Source organism: Phaethon lepturus, unplaced genomic scaffold, assembly GCF_000687285.1.
Source record: "Phaethon lepturus isolate BGI_N335 unplaced genomic scaffold, ASM68728v1 scaffold14261, whole genome shotgun sequence".
NCBI lineage: Eukaryota > Metazoa > Chordata > Aves > Phaethontiformes > Phaethontidae > Phaethon > Phaethon lepturus.
In genome coordinates, this window is record NW_010519932.1 from 48,087 (window position 1) to 65,525 (window position 17,439).

Consider the following 17,439-nt stretch of genomic DNA (forward strand, 5'->3'; position numbering starts at 1 on the left):
GCAGTGCCTCAGGTCTCCCGAGTGCCCCGGCAGCACCTGGACCCAGGAGACCTGCTTGCCTCGGGTTTATGAGGTAAAACAGCGGATTTCTCCTATTTATCTCCGGGGGAAGAACGCGGTCTGCGCTCCGCGGCCATCTTCTGTTTATTTTTGTGCGATTATGATAAATTAAGCGTCTGGTCGCCTCAACTTCCCCTTGGGCTCAGTGCCCATAAAGGCCGGGGTGCTGCGGGCTCAGGCGCTCATGGTGGACAGGTCTGCCTGGTCACCCTGGTTTGCCACGGGAGAGCCTCAGCCCTTCAGAGCACTTGTGGTGGGGAAGCGAGTTGGGCCTGAGCCAGCCTGGCCGGGGTCTGACAGGAAAGGCCAGTCACACATGGGAGCACCCCTCCTCTCAGACCCCCCTCAAAGGGAGGAGGTGGAGGAAGGCACCTCCCACCCACAGCTGCCACAGCCTGGCCCAAGGCAGGAGGTCTCTGGCCCCCTCTCCTCATCGATCCCCATGCTTGCTCCAGCGTTGGAGGAAAGGGTGGTGTTTCCCTGTGGGGAAAAGTCCCTCTCTCCCCTACCTAAGCTCTGTGACCGAGCTGTCAGCCAAACCACCACCCTGGGGGAGATGTGTTTTCCTAACGTCCCTCCTTGGCTCCTTGTTCCCATGGGTCCACTTGCCACCGAGGGGGACGAGGCTGGAGCTGCAACCCTCCCTGGGACAGGGGACAGCCAGAGGCTGCTGCCAGCCGGCCAAAACCCACCAAGGGTGTGTGAGAACAAACCCCCACGGACGAGCAGAGCGCCGCGCTGGCGTGCTCCTGTTTTAGTTTAGCTATGGTTAGCGCGGGACTCGTACTGGCCGGCTGTACGTGTAACCCAACCACCCCGTGTGAAGTGTGACAGAGCTGTGAAGGCGGAGGTTTGTAGGGCAGTTAACAGGCTAGAAAACTGAGGGAAGGTTGAGCGTAAAACTTTCTGGTAGCACTTATACCCATTTGTTTTCATTAGTGCGTTTAAACTACACTGTGTAGTTAAAAATGCCTTTTCCTTTATGGGCATACAGTTTACAAACAGAGATGAAAATTTGACATCCTACACTCTCAGAGAGAAAGGGAGACAAAAGATTTTTTAAAGTAAGTATTGTATTTCTTTCAACCAGGCAGATGATTTCATGTACAACACATTTTCAAAGAGCAGACGGGCAAAACTGTTAATAATCTAGAAACAAATCTAGAAACATGTGTTTACAGGGGTTTTTTTCTTTTCCATGTTCACCTTTCAGATACAAAATTAAGGACTAACACAAGGAAAATTCGATGAACAAACAATGAAGCATTATAGGAGTCAAACCCAAAATAGATGGAAAGGGGTGTGTGCCTGTGTTTGCCTGGCTTTCTATTGCCATTTACCTTTGGGCAAAGGAGATGTAAAAAAATTGCTAATGCAGAATGTGAATAGTTTACTTTCCCTTTATACAAGAACACATTTATTTCAAAAAGGCTGTATTAGATGATCGAATAGTCCTTTCTGGCCTTAGTTTGTATGAGACTATGAATCACCAATTCAAAGGGATATGCTGAGAATTAGTCCTGATACATCTTTACATACCCCTGCAGGCCCACGCTACTCACCTATCCTGCACAGCTTGTTTTGCCTTTCCTAGAGCTCAAGCACAAGTAGCATCCCTTAATGTTTCTTTCTTGGCAAAACTTTCCAGCAGTGGCTGTATATTGCCATGCCTCCAAAAAGATTTCTAAGGCTCTGAAATGCTTGGTTTCTGATTTCTGGAGGTGCTGAGCTCATATAGCCCTCTTTAATTTCAATTATGAATGTGTGCACTCGGCAGTTTTAAGAACCAAGCGCCTGGAGCCCATGCAGAGACGCTTAGACCGAGGGGTGCATCCCCAAGGCCATCCCCATCTCTGCAGTCCCTGTGAAGTTGCTGGGAGGACTCATCCAGAGGAGCACACCGTGGACGTGGGGCGGTGAGAGCAGCCGTGGGGCTGGCTGCCTGCCCCTCCTCCCCACATGGCTCAGCCCTGCCAGCTCAGCACAAGCCCAGTCTACCCCTGTAATGAATATGGATCTGTGGCACTGATGGATCTTAAAGTGAATCTCAAATTTCAGTGTGCCCACATTGGTAGAAGTTGCTTCTAGAAAGCTTGTAAGGAAAAAAATGCAACTGAGTACTGAAATCCCTTTGGATTGCTAGCTGTTAAGACAGATTTCATGCTCTACTGGACCGTGACATTTAACATTATTACTGAAAAAAGTATAAAACAGATTATTCATCATCTTCTGATCTGTCTTTAAAGCCATATGCATAAAATATGAGAAACAAGCTTGTTTTGTTCGTAACAAACAGAGGATGACCTGCTTTGCACAGTATCTGAAATTCAGTCCAACCCTCCCCCCCACCTTCAGATTTTGCAGCTTTCAGAGGGACAGATTGCTTGAGATATGTCATACGATCACTTTAACCTGAGGGGAACACAGAGCTTTGCCGAGGGTCTGGTCCAGCGGACGTTAGCTAGCTAAATCCTTGACAAAGTTTTCCCAGGTTATTACACAGAGTGGTACGCAATGGAATACAAAATATGAGATTTTCCTCTCAGGAAGGGATGGCAAAGAAGAAACCCGGCGTTTCCCCGTGGAGTCCTGCGGATTTTTTTTCTCTCTGCCCTGCTTTAATCACTTTTCCTTGGAGCTGTGGGTGGCGGGGAGCAGCTCCAGCTCCCTGCGGGGAGCACAGAGCTCCAGCTCTGCCCGGGCATCCCCCTTGCTACAGACAGTGCAGCAGGGCTGGCACCGGCACACGTCCCCACCACAGCCCGGCTCCCGCCTCACCTCGGTACCGTACCCGCTCCCGGCCACCGCCGCTGCCAACACCAAGGCGTGTTTTGTCAGCCTGGACAAGCAGTGTTAGAGGAAAGCCGGAGGACTCGAGGGACTCTCCTCAGAGATCGCTTAGTGCTGGAACAAATTGCAAGCATCTGCGTGCGGCATTCAGGTCGTGCTGAAAGGTGAACAGCGTAAAAGAAGAAATAAATTGGTCTCCCTTTTTATTCTTTGTTGTGGTTAAAAACCTGACATGGTTTGTTGTTGTTTTTAAAGTGAGTCATTTTAGCCAGTTTTTTTCTCAGACTATCAAGAGCATCAGGCCTTCTGCTGCCTGTTTAGGTTGGAGGTTTTGCTGGAAGTTTCGCATGTGGCCTGTGCATGTTCTTGCCTCAATTAAAATGAATGGGCCGCTGAAACTTTCATAAATAGATTCTTTCTTCCAACTATTTATAAAGTATGTGAGTGGATATTAGCATCATAGTTATCAACATAAACACAAGGAAAACACAACATTTTAAATTTTGCTGAAAAGGAAAAGAAAAGTTAACTTTCTCTCCCTTAACCCAAAGTCCAGAGAGCAGCAGGGACAAGCAGAATGGCAGGCCTTGCAGCAGGACTTGCTCCATGTTATCAGTGGATCTTCCTTGCTATAGAGAACTTTTGAACCCTGAATTTCATAGAATTTATAACTGATTTGGATTTTGCTTACTTTCTGTTACTACCTGCGCGATGTAAGCACACAGAAGACACCCACAATACCTCAGTTCAAAGTCCAGGAGGTTCACTATTCGTTCCTGTCCATTCTCCCAAGAACAAGTCTGGGAAACCACATTTGACTTTCAGAGGTTTCATCGTACAGAACAAATGGAAAAAAATAAAGACATGAATAAAAACACTCAGGGGGAATTTCTGCAGAACTTAAATACAGAAGTTTAAGATTTGGTTTATTTTTTGCTATCTACTTGGAGGTCTTGTCTCCTAAATTTGCTGGCAGACTGTAGTAAATACTTTTACTCTCCCTCAATTAAGGCACATGGGCTGCTGTCACAAGTCTCTTTTGGCAGATGAGATCACCCAAAACCAGTTAAGTGTCTTCAGTTTTTATTCTGTACAGCTTTGTGAAGCCTGATTTTAATGCCCTTATTTTGCTAACTTATGGATTACATTTCAACCTTTTCAAATGCCACACATCAATGCATTACTGTACAAAACATCAAGACATCCTGTGCCCCCACAGAGCCATTTCAGTTTCTGCTAGGGTTTTGTCACTCCAAAAATAGATAGTGTGCTGAGATACTAAGTAGAGTGGAAAACTAGAATCTGAAGTCAATCCAAATTTCGAAGAAAAAAAAAAACCAAAGAAATAAGTGAAAGTTAAACTCGGGAATAGCATAGACTCCACAGGGTACAGTACTGCTCCAGGCCCTTAGCTGCAGTGTTGTGTGTCAGGGGGCTGTGTGAGCATCACTCCTTTTTTATGGGATTTGTGCAAAAGTACTGCTCCTGCATAGGTTCCCTCCTCATTGCTCACTGAGAGCTGATTCAAAGCTCATTAAAATAGGAAAGATCCCTACTGGCTTCAATGTATTTTAGTTCAGACTCTTTGGTTTCTAATGGGGGCAGTAAATTTCCCCGTATAGGATGTATGGTATAATTCTTTTGAAGTATTCTTCAGCTGCCTTTCTATCTGCAATAGTTCATTTGTGAGAGTCTTGAAGTATAGCTACAAGAGAGTTGAAAAGAAATGTGCTGTCTTACTGGATTTCCAGATGAAAAAAAAAAATGTGCTGTCTTACTGGATTTCCAGATGAAATAATAGCCAAGTATCTCTCAAACACTTTCTCTTCAGCTTGAAAATGAAGCCGTGTCCTTTGAAAGGCACAGCTGTGTTGCATTTAAGGGGCAAAATTACTATCACTAAAGCATTAAGTCTAAGACATTTAGGCACTATTACCACAAGTATAAATTCAGTCTTTCATTCTCTGTTGTTTGTCCAGAGGCACTGGTATGTTTGCAAAATTACGCAGTATTGTTAAAAGTCCCCATAAACCCTGAACCAATGCCATTTTGATTTTTTTTTACTAGCAGTACTGACCAGTACTTTTACTGAGTTTTGTAAGACTTCTATAGTGTTCCTACATTTTTCCCACCATTGTTATATTTTACAGGACAATTTACAATATACAGAAAAAAAGTATTTCCTTTGTAGATTGTCTCTGTGTTTCTGAGGGGTAGTTTATTTTTAACTCGGAATTAGAGGTGACCAAATGTAAAAGGTTTAAGGAAAGAATAGCAGAAGTCACGTTAACTTTATCACAGCCAACGCGATATCGGATTATGGTATCTTTGAAGCTTCTTCGCTCTGAACCTGACTTTCATCAAGCTGACAAAAAAATGGTCATTTGGGGGCTCTTTTGTGTTCAGCATTCAGCTTCTACAAAATAAGTACATTGTATGTTTAACATGCCAGAAATAAAATGTGAAAGACAAGAACGGCAGGATTTAAAAGACTATTACAATGCACAGCTTGTTCAGTGCCCCTAAACACTATCCTTCAAAGCTTTCTAGTGTAGATTTTGTTATTTATTGCTACTGTCAGAGAAAGCTCATAATGTGACAAATGAAAGGTGAAGAACAATTAAGATGAATGGTAGGACATAGTCTACCAGAAGAAACGCTTTTCTAAAATTATTCCTTTGCACATTCTTTAACTCCATTTGAAGCTCAAGAAAAACTGATGTAACTAACAGAGTATTTTTTCAACAGATTCTCCCAAGCAGTGCTCCCTTAGAAGGAGGGACAAAACTGACACTATGTGGATGGGACTTTGGATTCAGCAAAAATAATAGATTTGAATTAAAAAATACAGTAGTCCATATCGGAGGACAAATTTGTGCTCTGGAAGCAAAATCTAGCAACAAAAACAAGTAAGAAACCTAAAATATTAATTTCCTTTTATACAGATGTTCTTCATATGGTATGGATTTTTTTACAATATAAACATTCAGTCTGTAAGTGTCATCTCTGATTCTGAAATTTCAAACAGGAAACAATCCCTTGGTTTGATAAGCTCCACAAGAAAAAAGTGCTCAAAATGGAGATCAAATAAATCTAGTTAATGCCGGTATCCCCTGCAGCAGCTTTTTCTGGTTTGTCTGCAAAGTGCTGTTCAACATCTGTGGGAGCTGGCAAGAATGAAACTATCCAAAATTTTGAAAAAGGGGCAGGTTCCTTTAGCCGGGATCCTGCTGGGCTCAGTTATGTCACCTCTGTCTTCCTGATCTGTGAAGCTGCCGGAGAGAAATGTGAGAAGATGCAGGTATTTCGTCATCCAGAGGCTTATGACTCTCAGCTGCATGTCTCCTCCTCCTCCTCAGACATAAGTATTTGAGACAGTGGGATAATGGCTTAAGTTTAAGACAGAGGTTATTCCAGTTGTTATCTTGAAGAAATAGGAAGTTCAATGAATATCTTCTCTCAGTTCAAAGCATATGACTATCATCCACTACCAAAGCAATGTGCAAATCATGGCATGGCTTCCCTATTCATATATATAGCAGCAAAAAGATCACACTCCAGAAGTATTGAGCACTTCCCTAACTGCTATTCTTAACAGTCTTAATGCAAACAAAATGATTTAAGGACACTAGCTCATATATGAGACTGTGTAAATGTAATGTAATACATTGACACATGCTGACACAAAAATTCAAGTTTAATTTTTGGTAATACTTAAAGTTTTATATATATACATATATATATGTGTATATGATGCATTTTTTCTAATCCTGTTGTCTGCCAAAATCTGGCACTAAAGGAAAATTCCAAAAAATAACTCAGCCATTTAATGGGAGGTATTTGTTTTCTCTAGCATGCTTCTTTTTTTTTCTGAAATTTATTTGATATACTGAAATTATTTTCTCTGACCAAGTAGAGTTTCTTTGTATACAGTGTTTGTATATAGTATTGAAGAAAATGACCACAGTTCTTTTAGCTGTTATTTCTGAAATGTCCCTGACACACATAGGTTGATGACTTGTTTAGTATAGATCCTCCGTTATTATGAGTTTGAAGTGGTTCTATTTTAATACAAAAAATCAAGTCAGAAAAAAAACATAATCCCATCTTTTTCCTTGTTTTCCAAAGGCTGGAATGCACAGTTCCCACTGTAAAAAATCCAAGTATTAATATATCCAGTAGCGTTTCTGTTGGACATGGCAAAACACTATTCAATACATTCTCATACGTGGTAAGCACTATGATTAAAACTTTATTGCCAAAATTAGCTTCAATATTAACTGGAAGGCGACTTCTCATGAGTCCAGTCCAGTATGGTAATTCTGTTTTCCTATTTGCTTTATTATTACTTCATGGACATGCTATAAATGATTCTTCCTCTTCGCATTTTGAAAATAATGTAACAATCCACTGTTCTTATTTTTACACGCCCCGCCTCAGGATCCTGTAATAACGAGTATCTCTCCCACCTATGGCCCCAAATCTGGAGGAACATTGCTAACTATAGCTGGAAAATACCTAAACAGTGGAAAATCCAGAAGGATTTTTGTTGGTGAGAAACCATGCACCTTGAAAAGGTAATGTACTTACTAAAAAGCAATGCCTTTAATATTGAAATGGCTTGATTGAAATGTCTTGGAGTAAAAAAAATGCAACTGTGCATTGCTCTCCTCTCATCGTGTTACATATTGGAGAATTGATACTGCAATAAACATTCAGTTCAGGATTACATCCTGAGTTTAGGATGTCTGAAACGTTCCTAGAAGGGACTACAGTTCCCTAGAAGACTGGTTTATTTGGTAATGCCTTCATTAACCTCATTAAAACGTTGCACAGAGAAGTAGCAAACCAGCTTCTAATGGACAAGAAACTGCCTGTTTCGTATCATTTTTTGTTGCCCCAACTCCCACGCGCTCAGCCTGCTATCTCATATTAGCAAGAGCTGCTGTTGATGGAGCAGCTCCCAGTGAGCGTCCGGTGGGTGCAGGTTACCATTTCCTACTGGTTTCTTCGGTGGAAACCTGACCCGTGTGGGAATGTGTATCCCATGCAGAGAAGCAGCTATTCCTGCGGTACTATCAGTGAACAGCCTCCAAACCAGAGGCAGCATTAGTTTGGGATGACTTCTGGTATATATAAAATTGTTTTGAGGATTAAGCCAGAATTTCTTGTGGCTCTGTACTGGATCCAGTAGGAGCTCAGTCAAGAATCTTTGACATGCTTTGTGTAGAAATGCCTTCAATCCCAGCTGAATATAAATGTTAAATACCAAGCACAGATTCTCTGCTACGGGCAGATAAGCATTCTGAATTTGGCAGCCATTCTACCATGGCACAAATCCTGCTTGGTCCTGTTTTCAGGTATAGCAGGGTGGCTCCAGAATTGTCACCTCTGCAGCCAAGGGTAGAATCTGGCCCACTGTGTTGCAGGAACATGTTGTTCAGCAATTCCCCTAAAATTTGAGTCTCTCCTAATGATTATGGAAAGTTATAATGGCAAAACATCACACTTGCGGAGAACGCGGGGAAGCAATAGACTATTAGTTCATGTCAGACTTGAAGTCGAGAGCGCTAAATTTTATTCTTTGCTGCTAAATGATTTATTGCATGCTTTTGATCAAATCAGTTAAGTCTGACTAAATCAAGAAAGGGATTTAGGTATTCAGGCCTGATATTTAATCACTACCAAGATCTTCAGTACTTCTGTTCAGTGGCTACTTAATAGTTCAGGGTGGCATTTATTGATATCATCTCAGCTGGTCAGCTAATGGACAAATATATAAACCTTTTGGGAATGATTCATCTGATCCGAGACATCTATTGTGGGGGTGAGATGACAGCCAAATCAGAGGCGGGCATCTGCTTTGGTCACCTGGGCCTCTAGGTATTGAACCGTAATTGGGGCTTATCCAGTAAGCATCCCCCTCACCCCTCTCTCTTACCAGCCAAGCTGTCTGGAGACTTCTACACGGGTCTTAGCCAGTTTCCCAGGGCAGGTATTTCTCTACCTAAACTGTCAGCTTTCCTGAGATCTGAGGACAGCTAGATCAAGGTTGCTTTTTTTTTTTTTTCCTTTAAAAGATGGTAAAGAGCTTCCAGATACATATGAACAAAGCACTAACCCCTAGAGCACACAGGGAACCCCACTTTCCTGGAAAGCTTCAACCAAGGGATCAGGCCCAGCCAGCATGGGTTCATGAAAGGCAAGTCCTGTTTTTGACCAACCTGATCTCCTTGTATGACCAGGTGACTCGCCTAGGGGATGAGGGAAAGGCTGCGGATGTTGTCTACCTGGACTTTGGTAAAGCCTTTGACACTGTCTCCCACAGCATTCTCCTGGAGAAGCTGGTGGCTCGTGGCTTAGACAGGTGTACTCTTCGTTGGGTAAAGAACTGGCTGAATGGCCAAGCCCAGAGAGTTGTGGTGAATGGAGTTAAATCCAGCTGGAGGCCGGTCGCAAGTGGTGTTCCCCAGGGCTCAGTTTTGGGGCTGGTCTTGTTTAATATCTTTATCGATGATCTGGATGAGGGGGTTGAGTGCTCCCTCAGTAAGTTTGTAGATGACACCAAGTTGGGCGGGAGTGTTGATCTGCTCAAGGGTAGGAAGGTTCTGCAGAGGGATCTGGACAGGCTGGATTGATAGGCTGAGGTCAATTGTGTGAGGTTTAACAACGCCAAGTGCCGGGTCCTGCACTTCAGTCGCAAGAACCCCACAACCCCATGCAATGCTACAGGCTTGGGGAGGAGTGGCTGGAGAGCTGCCCGGCGGAAAAGGCCCTCAGGTGCTGGTTGGCAGCTGGCTGAACATAAGCCAGCAGTGTGGCCAGGTGGCTAAGAAGGCCAACAGCATCCTGGCCTCTATCAGAAATAGTGTGTCCAGCAGGAGTAGGGAAGTGATTGTACCCCTGTACTCGGCATTGGTGAGGCTGCACCTCAAATACTGTGTTCCGTGTTGGGCCCCTCACTATGAGAAGGATATTGAGGTGCTGGAACGTGTCCAGAGAAGGGCAACGAAGCTGGTGAGGGGTCTGGAGCACAAGTCTTATGAGGAGCGGTTGAGGGAACTGGGGTTGTTTAGTCTGGAGGAAAGGAGGCTGAGAGGAGACCTCATCACTCTCTACAACTACCTGAAAGGGGGTTGTGGCGACATGGGTGTTGGTCTCTTCTCCTAAGTAACTAGTGATAGGACGAGAGGAAGTGGCCTCAAGTTGCTCCAGGGGAGGTTTAGATTGAATATTAGGAAACATTTCTTTACTGAGAGAGTGGTCAAACATTGGAACAGGCTGCCCAGAGGTGGTGGAGTCACCATCACTGGAAGTGTTCAAAAAATTTGTGGACGTGGCACTTCAGGACATGGTTTAGTGGGCATGATAGTGTTGGGTTGATGGTTGGACTTGATGATCTTAAAGGTTTTTTCCAACCTTAATGATTCTGTGATTCTATAAGTGGCAGCAAGTGCGCCTTTTGTCTAGTTTGGAGACAATCTCCCACATCCTTTGAGAGTGGCCTCATTTGGAGGCCTCCTGGATGTGGTTGGGCCCAAGTTACTGAAACCAGCTGGTAGAGTTACATTTGCTTCCCCAATCAGTTGCTACCCTTGCCTCTGGTGTGCCCTGGTCACTGTGGCCACACTTCATGTGCTTCAGACTTCAGGATCCTTCACCCCTCTGCTGCCCACCCACCCACTGAGCTCAGTGTAGGAGGAGGACTTCCAGGTTCAAGCAGGACAGAGCAAGGGAAAGGTGAATATCCCAGAGACTCTGCTGCTGTGCTGAATTCAGACAGCTCTTCCTAACTTTTCAGCTTCTCCTCCCTTCTCCTTGCCCACTGCCTGCCCCTCAGCAGCACCAGGAGTCAGCAGGTGTCCCCAGGGCAGAACATCTCTGACATGCTGGTACATCCCTCATCAGCAACTTTTGTTGAGGTTTTTAACACAGGGTAAATCCTGGATTGGAAATAGAAAGATGTTATCCCTTGGTTACAGCAGAACAAGTCATTCTCCTTAAACATGGAGCATGCTGTTGTTTTCCAGGCTGGAAGCTGCCTTTGCAGGGTTGCAGGGGCTGACGTGGATGTCGCCAGCACTGGGAAACACCTTTCAGCAGGCAAGGTGCAAGTCAACCAAATTAAAATGAATCTTGAGCCTAAGCAGTGGTGGTGTTGTTTCTACCTCATGCCATGCTTATTTGTTGCAATATGATCATCCAATGTGGGAATCAATGACATTTTTCTACAAGCAGATCTTTACATAGGGTTGGAGCTCACTTTTTTTTATAATGCTGACAAGCAAGCCTTTTGCTGTCCTTCCAGTGTATCGGTGAGCACTGTGGAGTGCTACACTCCGGCACAACTAATTCCCCAGGAATATCACGTGAGGATGGGAATCGACGAAGCTATTCGAGATGCGAGCGGTCATTTCACATACAGAGAAGACCCCGTTGTTTTAAAAATTCATCCAGCCAAATCTTTCCTTAGGTGAGTATAAGTTTCTTATAGGAATAAGAAAAGTAATGAGTGAAAGAAGAATGGCTACGCTGCGCAGCAATCTATCAAAAGAAATTGCATTTTTATCTCTATCTGCCATGCCAATTGCTTCTATTATGGTGCAGTTGCAGAGGGCAGATCATTTCCTTTCAGAGGTGAAGGAGAAGGGGGAAGGGCACCTCTTTTCTTTATGTGATTTAACTCCTAGCTGCTGCTGAGCATACCTGTGATGTCCTGCTGAGATACCTACTGTACAGCTAAGTGTGTCTCCTATACTGCATCTGGACCTTACACTGATTAGTGAGGAAAATCATTTAATGTGACAAGTCAGCAGTGCTCAGGAGAGCAAATGGATTTTAAAATAGTCTAAATGCAGCGCTACATAAATATTATGAATATATATTTATGGTAGTATGTGTGTGTTTTTAAGTGACATATTTATGGTCTCAGTAGCTCTAATCCAAGCCATCTGCCTTTGCCAAAAAAATGTCAGCTGTAAAAAAGACACCTTTTTCATCACCAGTGAAAGCAGTAAGTTAAGTGAGTTAGCAAATACTAATTACAAGTATGTACCCTCCTTTAAAATGTATACATTTGTTTTATTTTACATCCTGGCATACCACAATTTTAAAAATTATTTTTCTTTTCTTGTATTTGATTAGTTGTTATAGCAAGTGTAAAATGTGTTTCCCAGAAAAATAATCTTACTGCTCAGAGCTATTTATTTGCATTCACCTCATATATCCCTAATTCTGGTTTTATGTTGTCATTTACTCTAAAATATAATTTGTAATTAAGATTATCATAGCAGATGTATCATTATCCTACTCATCTTTTTTTTTATTTTCTTTTTCCTAGTGGTGGAAGTACAATCACAGCTCAGGGAATCAACTTGAACTCAGTGTGCTTTCCTCAGATGGTGATTACTGTACCTAAACTGGGAATGAACTTCTCTGTGGTGAGTCAGTCTTGGAGAAGACAATCTGTTATCTTGTCATCTTCATGTGGTGAATGGCACAGAATTTTCGGTCAAAATACTTTGATTTTTGCCTTGAAACTTTTGGGCTTCCACTGGCATTTTGGTGTTTTCTGCACAGACTCTTTCCACTGCATAGGCAAAACTCAACAACAAATTTGAAATTAAGCTGAAGGTTGAACAACAGTTTCTAAGGAACCTCTTCCAAAGAAATAAGGCTTTTACAGTATCTGGTAACGAGACTTTTATATTGCAATTTAACAATGCAAATTCAGTGACTAAACATAGAACAATGTAAAACAGGTCAGATTACATGGCAAGTTCAAGTGCTACTGTGATAGGTAGGAAATATATTCAAATGGTAACTGGATATACAAGGAAAATGGAACAAGCATCAAAGAAAGAGGAAAAGTAAATATGTAAGAGCAAAAGTAAGTATTATTTTTAAGAATTTCTGATTGACAAATTACCTATTGGGGCAAATCTTTCCTAACGTATCAAAGTTCAGCAAGTAAGTTTTAAGAGAGGTTTGGGCTTCTGCAGTTGGGTACCTCTGCATGAACAGTGGGTCAGTCAGGGATCTGAGCCTTCTTTTGTTACCTGAATTGATGATACAGTGTCTAAATCTAAATAAGGTGTTCAGATATGACCATCTGATCTACTTTAATTTTTGTAAGGCAAAGATGACATTTATTGGCAAGTTGTACTGGAACTGTTTCCTGTAAGCTTTTGCCTACACATTAATCTTGCACCTCCAGCATTTTCTTATCCTGTAAGGTCTGTTTAACCTAACTGAAGCTAAATTGACCTACACTCTCTATGACATGCTACGTTACTGCTCATATTCTCAGCTTTTTCCTAATGATCATCATACACTATTTCCTGTACTGAATTCTAAGTATTAGAGCTAGGTTTGCTCAAAGAATTTTAAAAAGTATGTCTACAAATTTGCAGTCTTTTGTAGCTTCAAGGTCATAATATTCTTCATGATCCTAATTTGTATAATATTATGAGTGTTGGGACCTGAATTTCAGCTGGATGTAATCGTGGCTTGTAATTTAATGTGTTCAAATTTTAAGCTGAAAATCAGTGCCCCTGCAATGAAACACGGTGTTTAATGTTATCAAAAAGACACTTTACCCATGAGTCAGAAAGCAAAATATTTCAGTGAAATCAACCACACTAAAAATTTAGTAGGTTTTGAGTAATGTGGGTATGATTATTACTAAGTACAAAAGATTTCCAAAGAAAAGATCATTGCTGAAATCAGCTCATTTTGTTTTGTGGGGATTTGAGCAGTCTTTCTTTTGAAGTAAAGATCAGTCATTTGCTTTCTTTGTTCCCCTGTGAGAATATGCAATATTGCTTCTCTTCGGGCCCTGATTCTGCATACCTTGTTGTCAAATATTTAGAACTTCCTCAGAATTTGAACAAATTTGAAAGGATCTGAAGTTTTAAAAATCTAAATCCACTGTCCAAAACTGACTGGCAACTCTAGGCAATGAACACTGTAGAGTTTACTCTCTCCCCCAAATACTGGGGATCAACCTTTCCTTTGAGTAGTGGTTTGCTGCCATCCTGCCTTTTAACCTGATATTGAAAAAAGACATGGACATAGTCAGAAATCATCTCCCTTATTCTTTCTCTTTTCATACCTTGCAGTATGTGTGATGTTTGCCAACACACAAGAAGAGGCAGGTCTGACCCTCCTTTTCCATAATATCTGTCCCCTGCCACTACTGATCTCTAAGAATCTGCACCAGTGTAAAAGCAGCTATACACAAGTTCATTCTCCCTGCACAAAGGGTGGAACATAACCTCAAACAGATTATAATCCAGAGTGTTTTATACTTTGTCACTGCCCAAGCAATATATTTTGCTCTATTAAAATTAAAGGCTTCTGGCACTCAGTGGCTTTTCCTGCCTATGTGGAGTCCAAGTCTGTTTGCCATTTGTTCTGCTACTAGTCTTTACCTTGAGCTTATTTCTCAAGGAAGGATATTAGTTCTCAGGGAGAAGGGCAACACTTATAAGTGGAAAAATTATGTAAGAAAGTTTCTCCTATGAGGACAGGCTGAGAGAGTTGGGGTTGCTCAGCCTGGAGAAGAGAAGGCTCTGGGGAGACCTGATTGCAGCCTTCCAGTACTTAAAGGGGGCTTAGAAGAAAGATGGGGATAGACTTTTTAGCAGGGCCTGTAGTGACAGGACAAGGGGTGATGGTTTTAAACTGAAAGAGGGTAGATTTTGACTAAATATAAGGAAGAAATATTTCACAATGAGGGTGGTGAAACACTGGCACAGGTTGCCCAGGCAGGTGGTAGGTGCCCCATTGCTGGGAGCATTCAAGGTCAGGTTGGACGTGGCTCTGAGCAACCTGATCTAGTTGGAGATGTCCCTTCTCATTGCAGGGGTGTTGGACTAGATGACCTTTAAAGGTCCCTTCCAACCCAAACTATTCTATGATTCTATGAAAACAAGATTGCACTGTGCAGCTGAGGAAATTGCTGACAGAGGATGCTTATGGCTGCAGCTTGCCCCATCCTGCGCTGAAGATTCTAGGCCCTATGCATGAGCGGTATGCCAAAAAAACAACCATTCATCCAGTCATTACAAAAATAAACCACGTGGAGGAACTATTTCCAGGAGGGATCCAGAGCACTGCAATGACCAGCTATCCTATTTATAAAGGAGAAGACAGTTTGTGGTCCTGAATAGACCAAACCCAGACAAACAGTACAATACAAATCTAAATGATCAAGAAGTCTTGTAGCTGAGGTTATATATCTTATTGCTGCCTTAGTCTGGGAGAGGAGAGCTAGCTGAGTCATTTTTTAAAATTGTTATTTAAGCCCTTTTTCTTTTCAGTTTTCTCTCACCAACCTCCTCCAAGAAGCTGCTTTTGTCAGCATTCAGAAACTCTGGCTCTTGGGAAAACCAAAGCCAGCACTGAAACACATCCCAAAGCATCAAAGGAAAGTACAGCTGGGAGGGACCGCAAAGACCTAGCCTGGCCTGCTTCCCTGCGGCAGGAGCAAATATACCCAGACCACTGCCTTATGGATATTTGTCTAGGCTTTTATTAAAGCTCCTTGTGAAAGAAATTTCACAACCTTGCTTAAACAAGCTTTGGAGAGAGCTGCTCTACCTGCTTACCTAGTGGTTTGGAAAGACTTCTTTCTAATAATTAACCCAAATCCTAGCTGCTAATTAGCTATCTTCTTGTTTAACCCTCAGTGGACACAAACAACAGATTACCAGTCTCTCCTGCTAATTTTACATATTTGCACCACATTATGATTCATCCTTTCTCTTTTCCAGTTAAAACAAACCAAACTGCTCCAAATTCTCCTGATGTTGTTTCCTAGAGCTCTGATCATTCTTTCTGCCGCCTTCCAGAATCTCTCCCATTTGCCTAAAACTGGTGGTGCCCGATTTAAAAGAGGTCTCACCTTTTCCTGTCAGCTATCTGTCCCCAGACCCTTAATTCACTCCATCAGGTTTAATAGTGGCCTAGAGCTCTGATGGAGTCACGGTGTGAGTGGAGAGTCACTTTTGTAAGCAGCAGAAGGTGTTGAGGATGCTCTCTGCATCCCACAGCCTCAGGGAACAGAGCCAGCTGACACACCCTGGACATTTGCTCTTCTCTGCCTGTTTCTTTCCATCCCAGTGGAAGAGATGAGCGGTACAACTGTTAAAAGAGTTTTTTCTGGAACAAATCCCCACAAGAAATGCAGTTTCACTGAGACTGAAAAGTTTTGGGGGCAATATGCCGGCCCCCTGATGAAGAAACGTTTAAATTGAGCTTTTCAGCTTTCATGTTGGAAGATCAGTATTTCTGAAACTTTTTCTTCTGTAAGGCAAAAATGCCTTGCTTCAACCTTATAATTTTCATTTCATATTTATTTAAATTTCCTTAAAATTATTGAATATTGCGTTCACACTAGTTGTGTTTATATTACTTTCTATGTTAATACTATCAAAATAATACATTCTGCCTTCTTTGAATTTGATATTTCAACAAGTGAAAAAAATATTCTTGAGTTATTGAACCATATGTTTCAATACTTGCAATGTGTTTCTTTTTAATTTCTATTTCATGAGTTCTTTTGACTATTTGTTCTGACTAGGAATAAAACATATGAATTTAGGCAGTGCTGCATAAATTCCTGACAGCTCTAGATAATGCATAAGGATACACAAACCCTCTCACTTCTGCTCCCACATCCAGTTCCTGTGTGAGGTACACAAGGAGGGAGCAGCTCATTCCTTCCCTTTCACTTTGCATTGTGCCTGTAAAAAAGCTTTGCACAGTTTGGAACGGTGTTTGATCAGCAGCCTGTTTACAAAATAAGTGTCTTCTAACCTCTGCTGTAAGATGTGCTAGATGATTCTTCTGTTTCTGAAGCACTTGAGGCCAATATTTTCTCTTTGGAAGCCTGTACTTTGCACTGATACCCAATAGTGAACAAGTGGTTATTTAGGGATCCTTTACTGTAGCATTTTTAATATTCCATCAGTTAACTAATTTGGGTATATATTTCCACTGCTTAATCTCTTCTAACCATGAATGTCCCAAGATACGCAAGGTTGCAGAATTAGGGAGAAGCACCTTTTAATGCATGACCTTCAACAGCTGACCCTGTAGCTATGCAAGATCATCTCTTTCCACAGACTTTTAATTATCTCTTCAGTAAGTAGTCTCTTGAATGATCTTTAGCATTTCTTAATTGCTCCCTGCTAGATGCCATTTCCTGCTGTATTACATGAGAATTTTAAAATACTCTGAAGTTCCTTTAATGTTTACAAGTCTGTGAACAATCCATACTCATAATACTCATGAAAATGCCTAGAATTCACCTGCAAGTGTCTACCTTAGATTTACTAAACAATGAAGGAATTCCCTGGAAACTGTGGATGGTGAGCATATGATTATTGAAGATATTCCTGACTATCTATCCAAAGACACTCAGGGTTGGATTCTCTATGTGTGTTGACTCTGTGGCATAAATCTGCCACAAAAGCCTAGCAAAGAGTTTCCTGCATGAGGGGAACAACTGGCCTTTCTTTCTGTGCCAAATCTACATCTCATGCACATCTCCTGCCAAGGAAAGAGGGCCGCATGGGGCGTTAG

At 42.1% G+C, this 17,439-nt stretch overlaps 1 protein-coding gene across 1 annotated transcript in view; it reads left to right on the plus strand.

The window, feature by feature from the left end:
* The window catches only part of MET (MET proto-oncogene, receptor tyrosine kinase), a 72,483-nt gene that overhangs the window by 28,797 nt on the left and 26,247 nt on the right, over positions 1 to 17,439 (plus strand). Inside the window, exons 5-10 of the mRNA XM_010297215.1 lie at positions 5 to 73; positions 5,599 to 5,759; positions 6,979 to 7,081; positions 7,291 to 7,427; positions 11,159 to 11,323; positions 12,191 to 12,290. Coding sequence (XP_010295517.1) covers positions 5 to 73; positions 5,599 to 5,759; positions 6,979 to 7,081; positions 7,291 to 7,427; positions 11,159 to 11,323; positions 12,191 to 12,290 — 735 coding nt within the window. The remainder of the gene's footprint in view (positions 1 to 4; positions 74 to 5,598; positions 5,760 to 6,978; positions 7,082 to 7,290; positions 7,428 to 11,158; positions 11,324 to 12,190; positions 12,291 to 17,439) is intronic.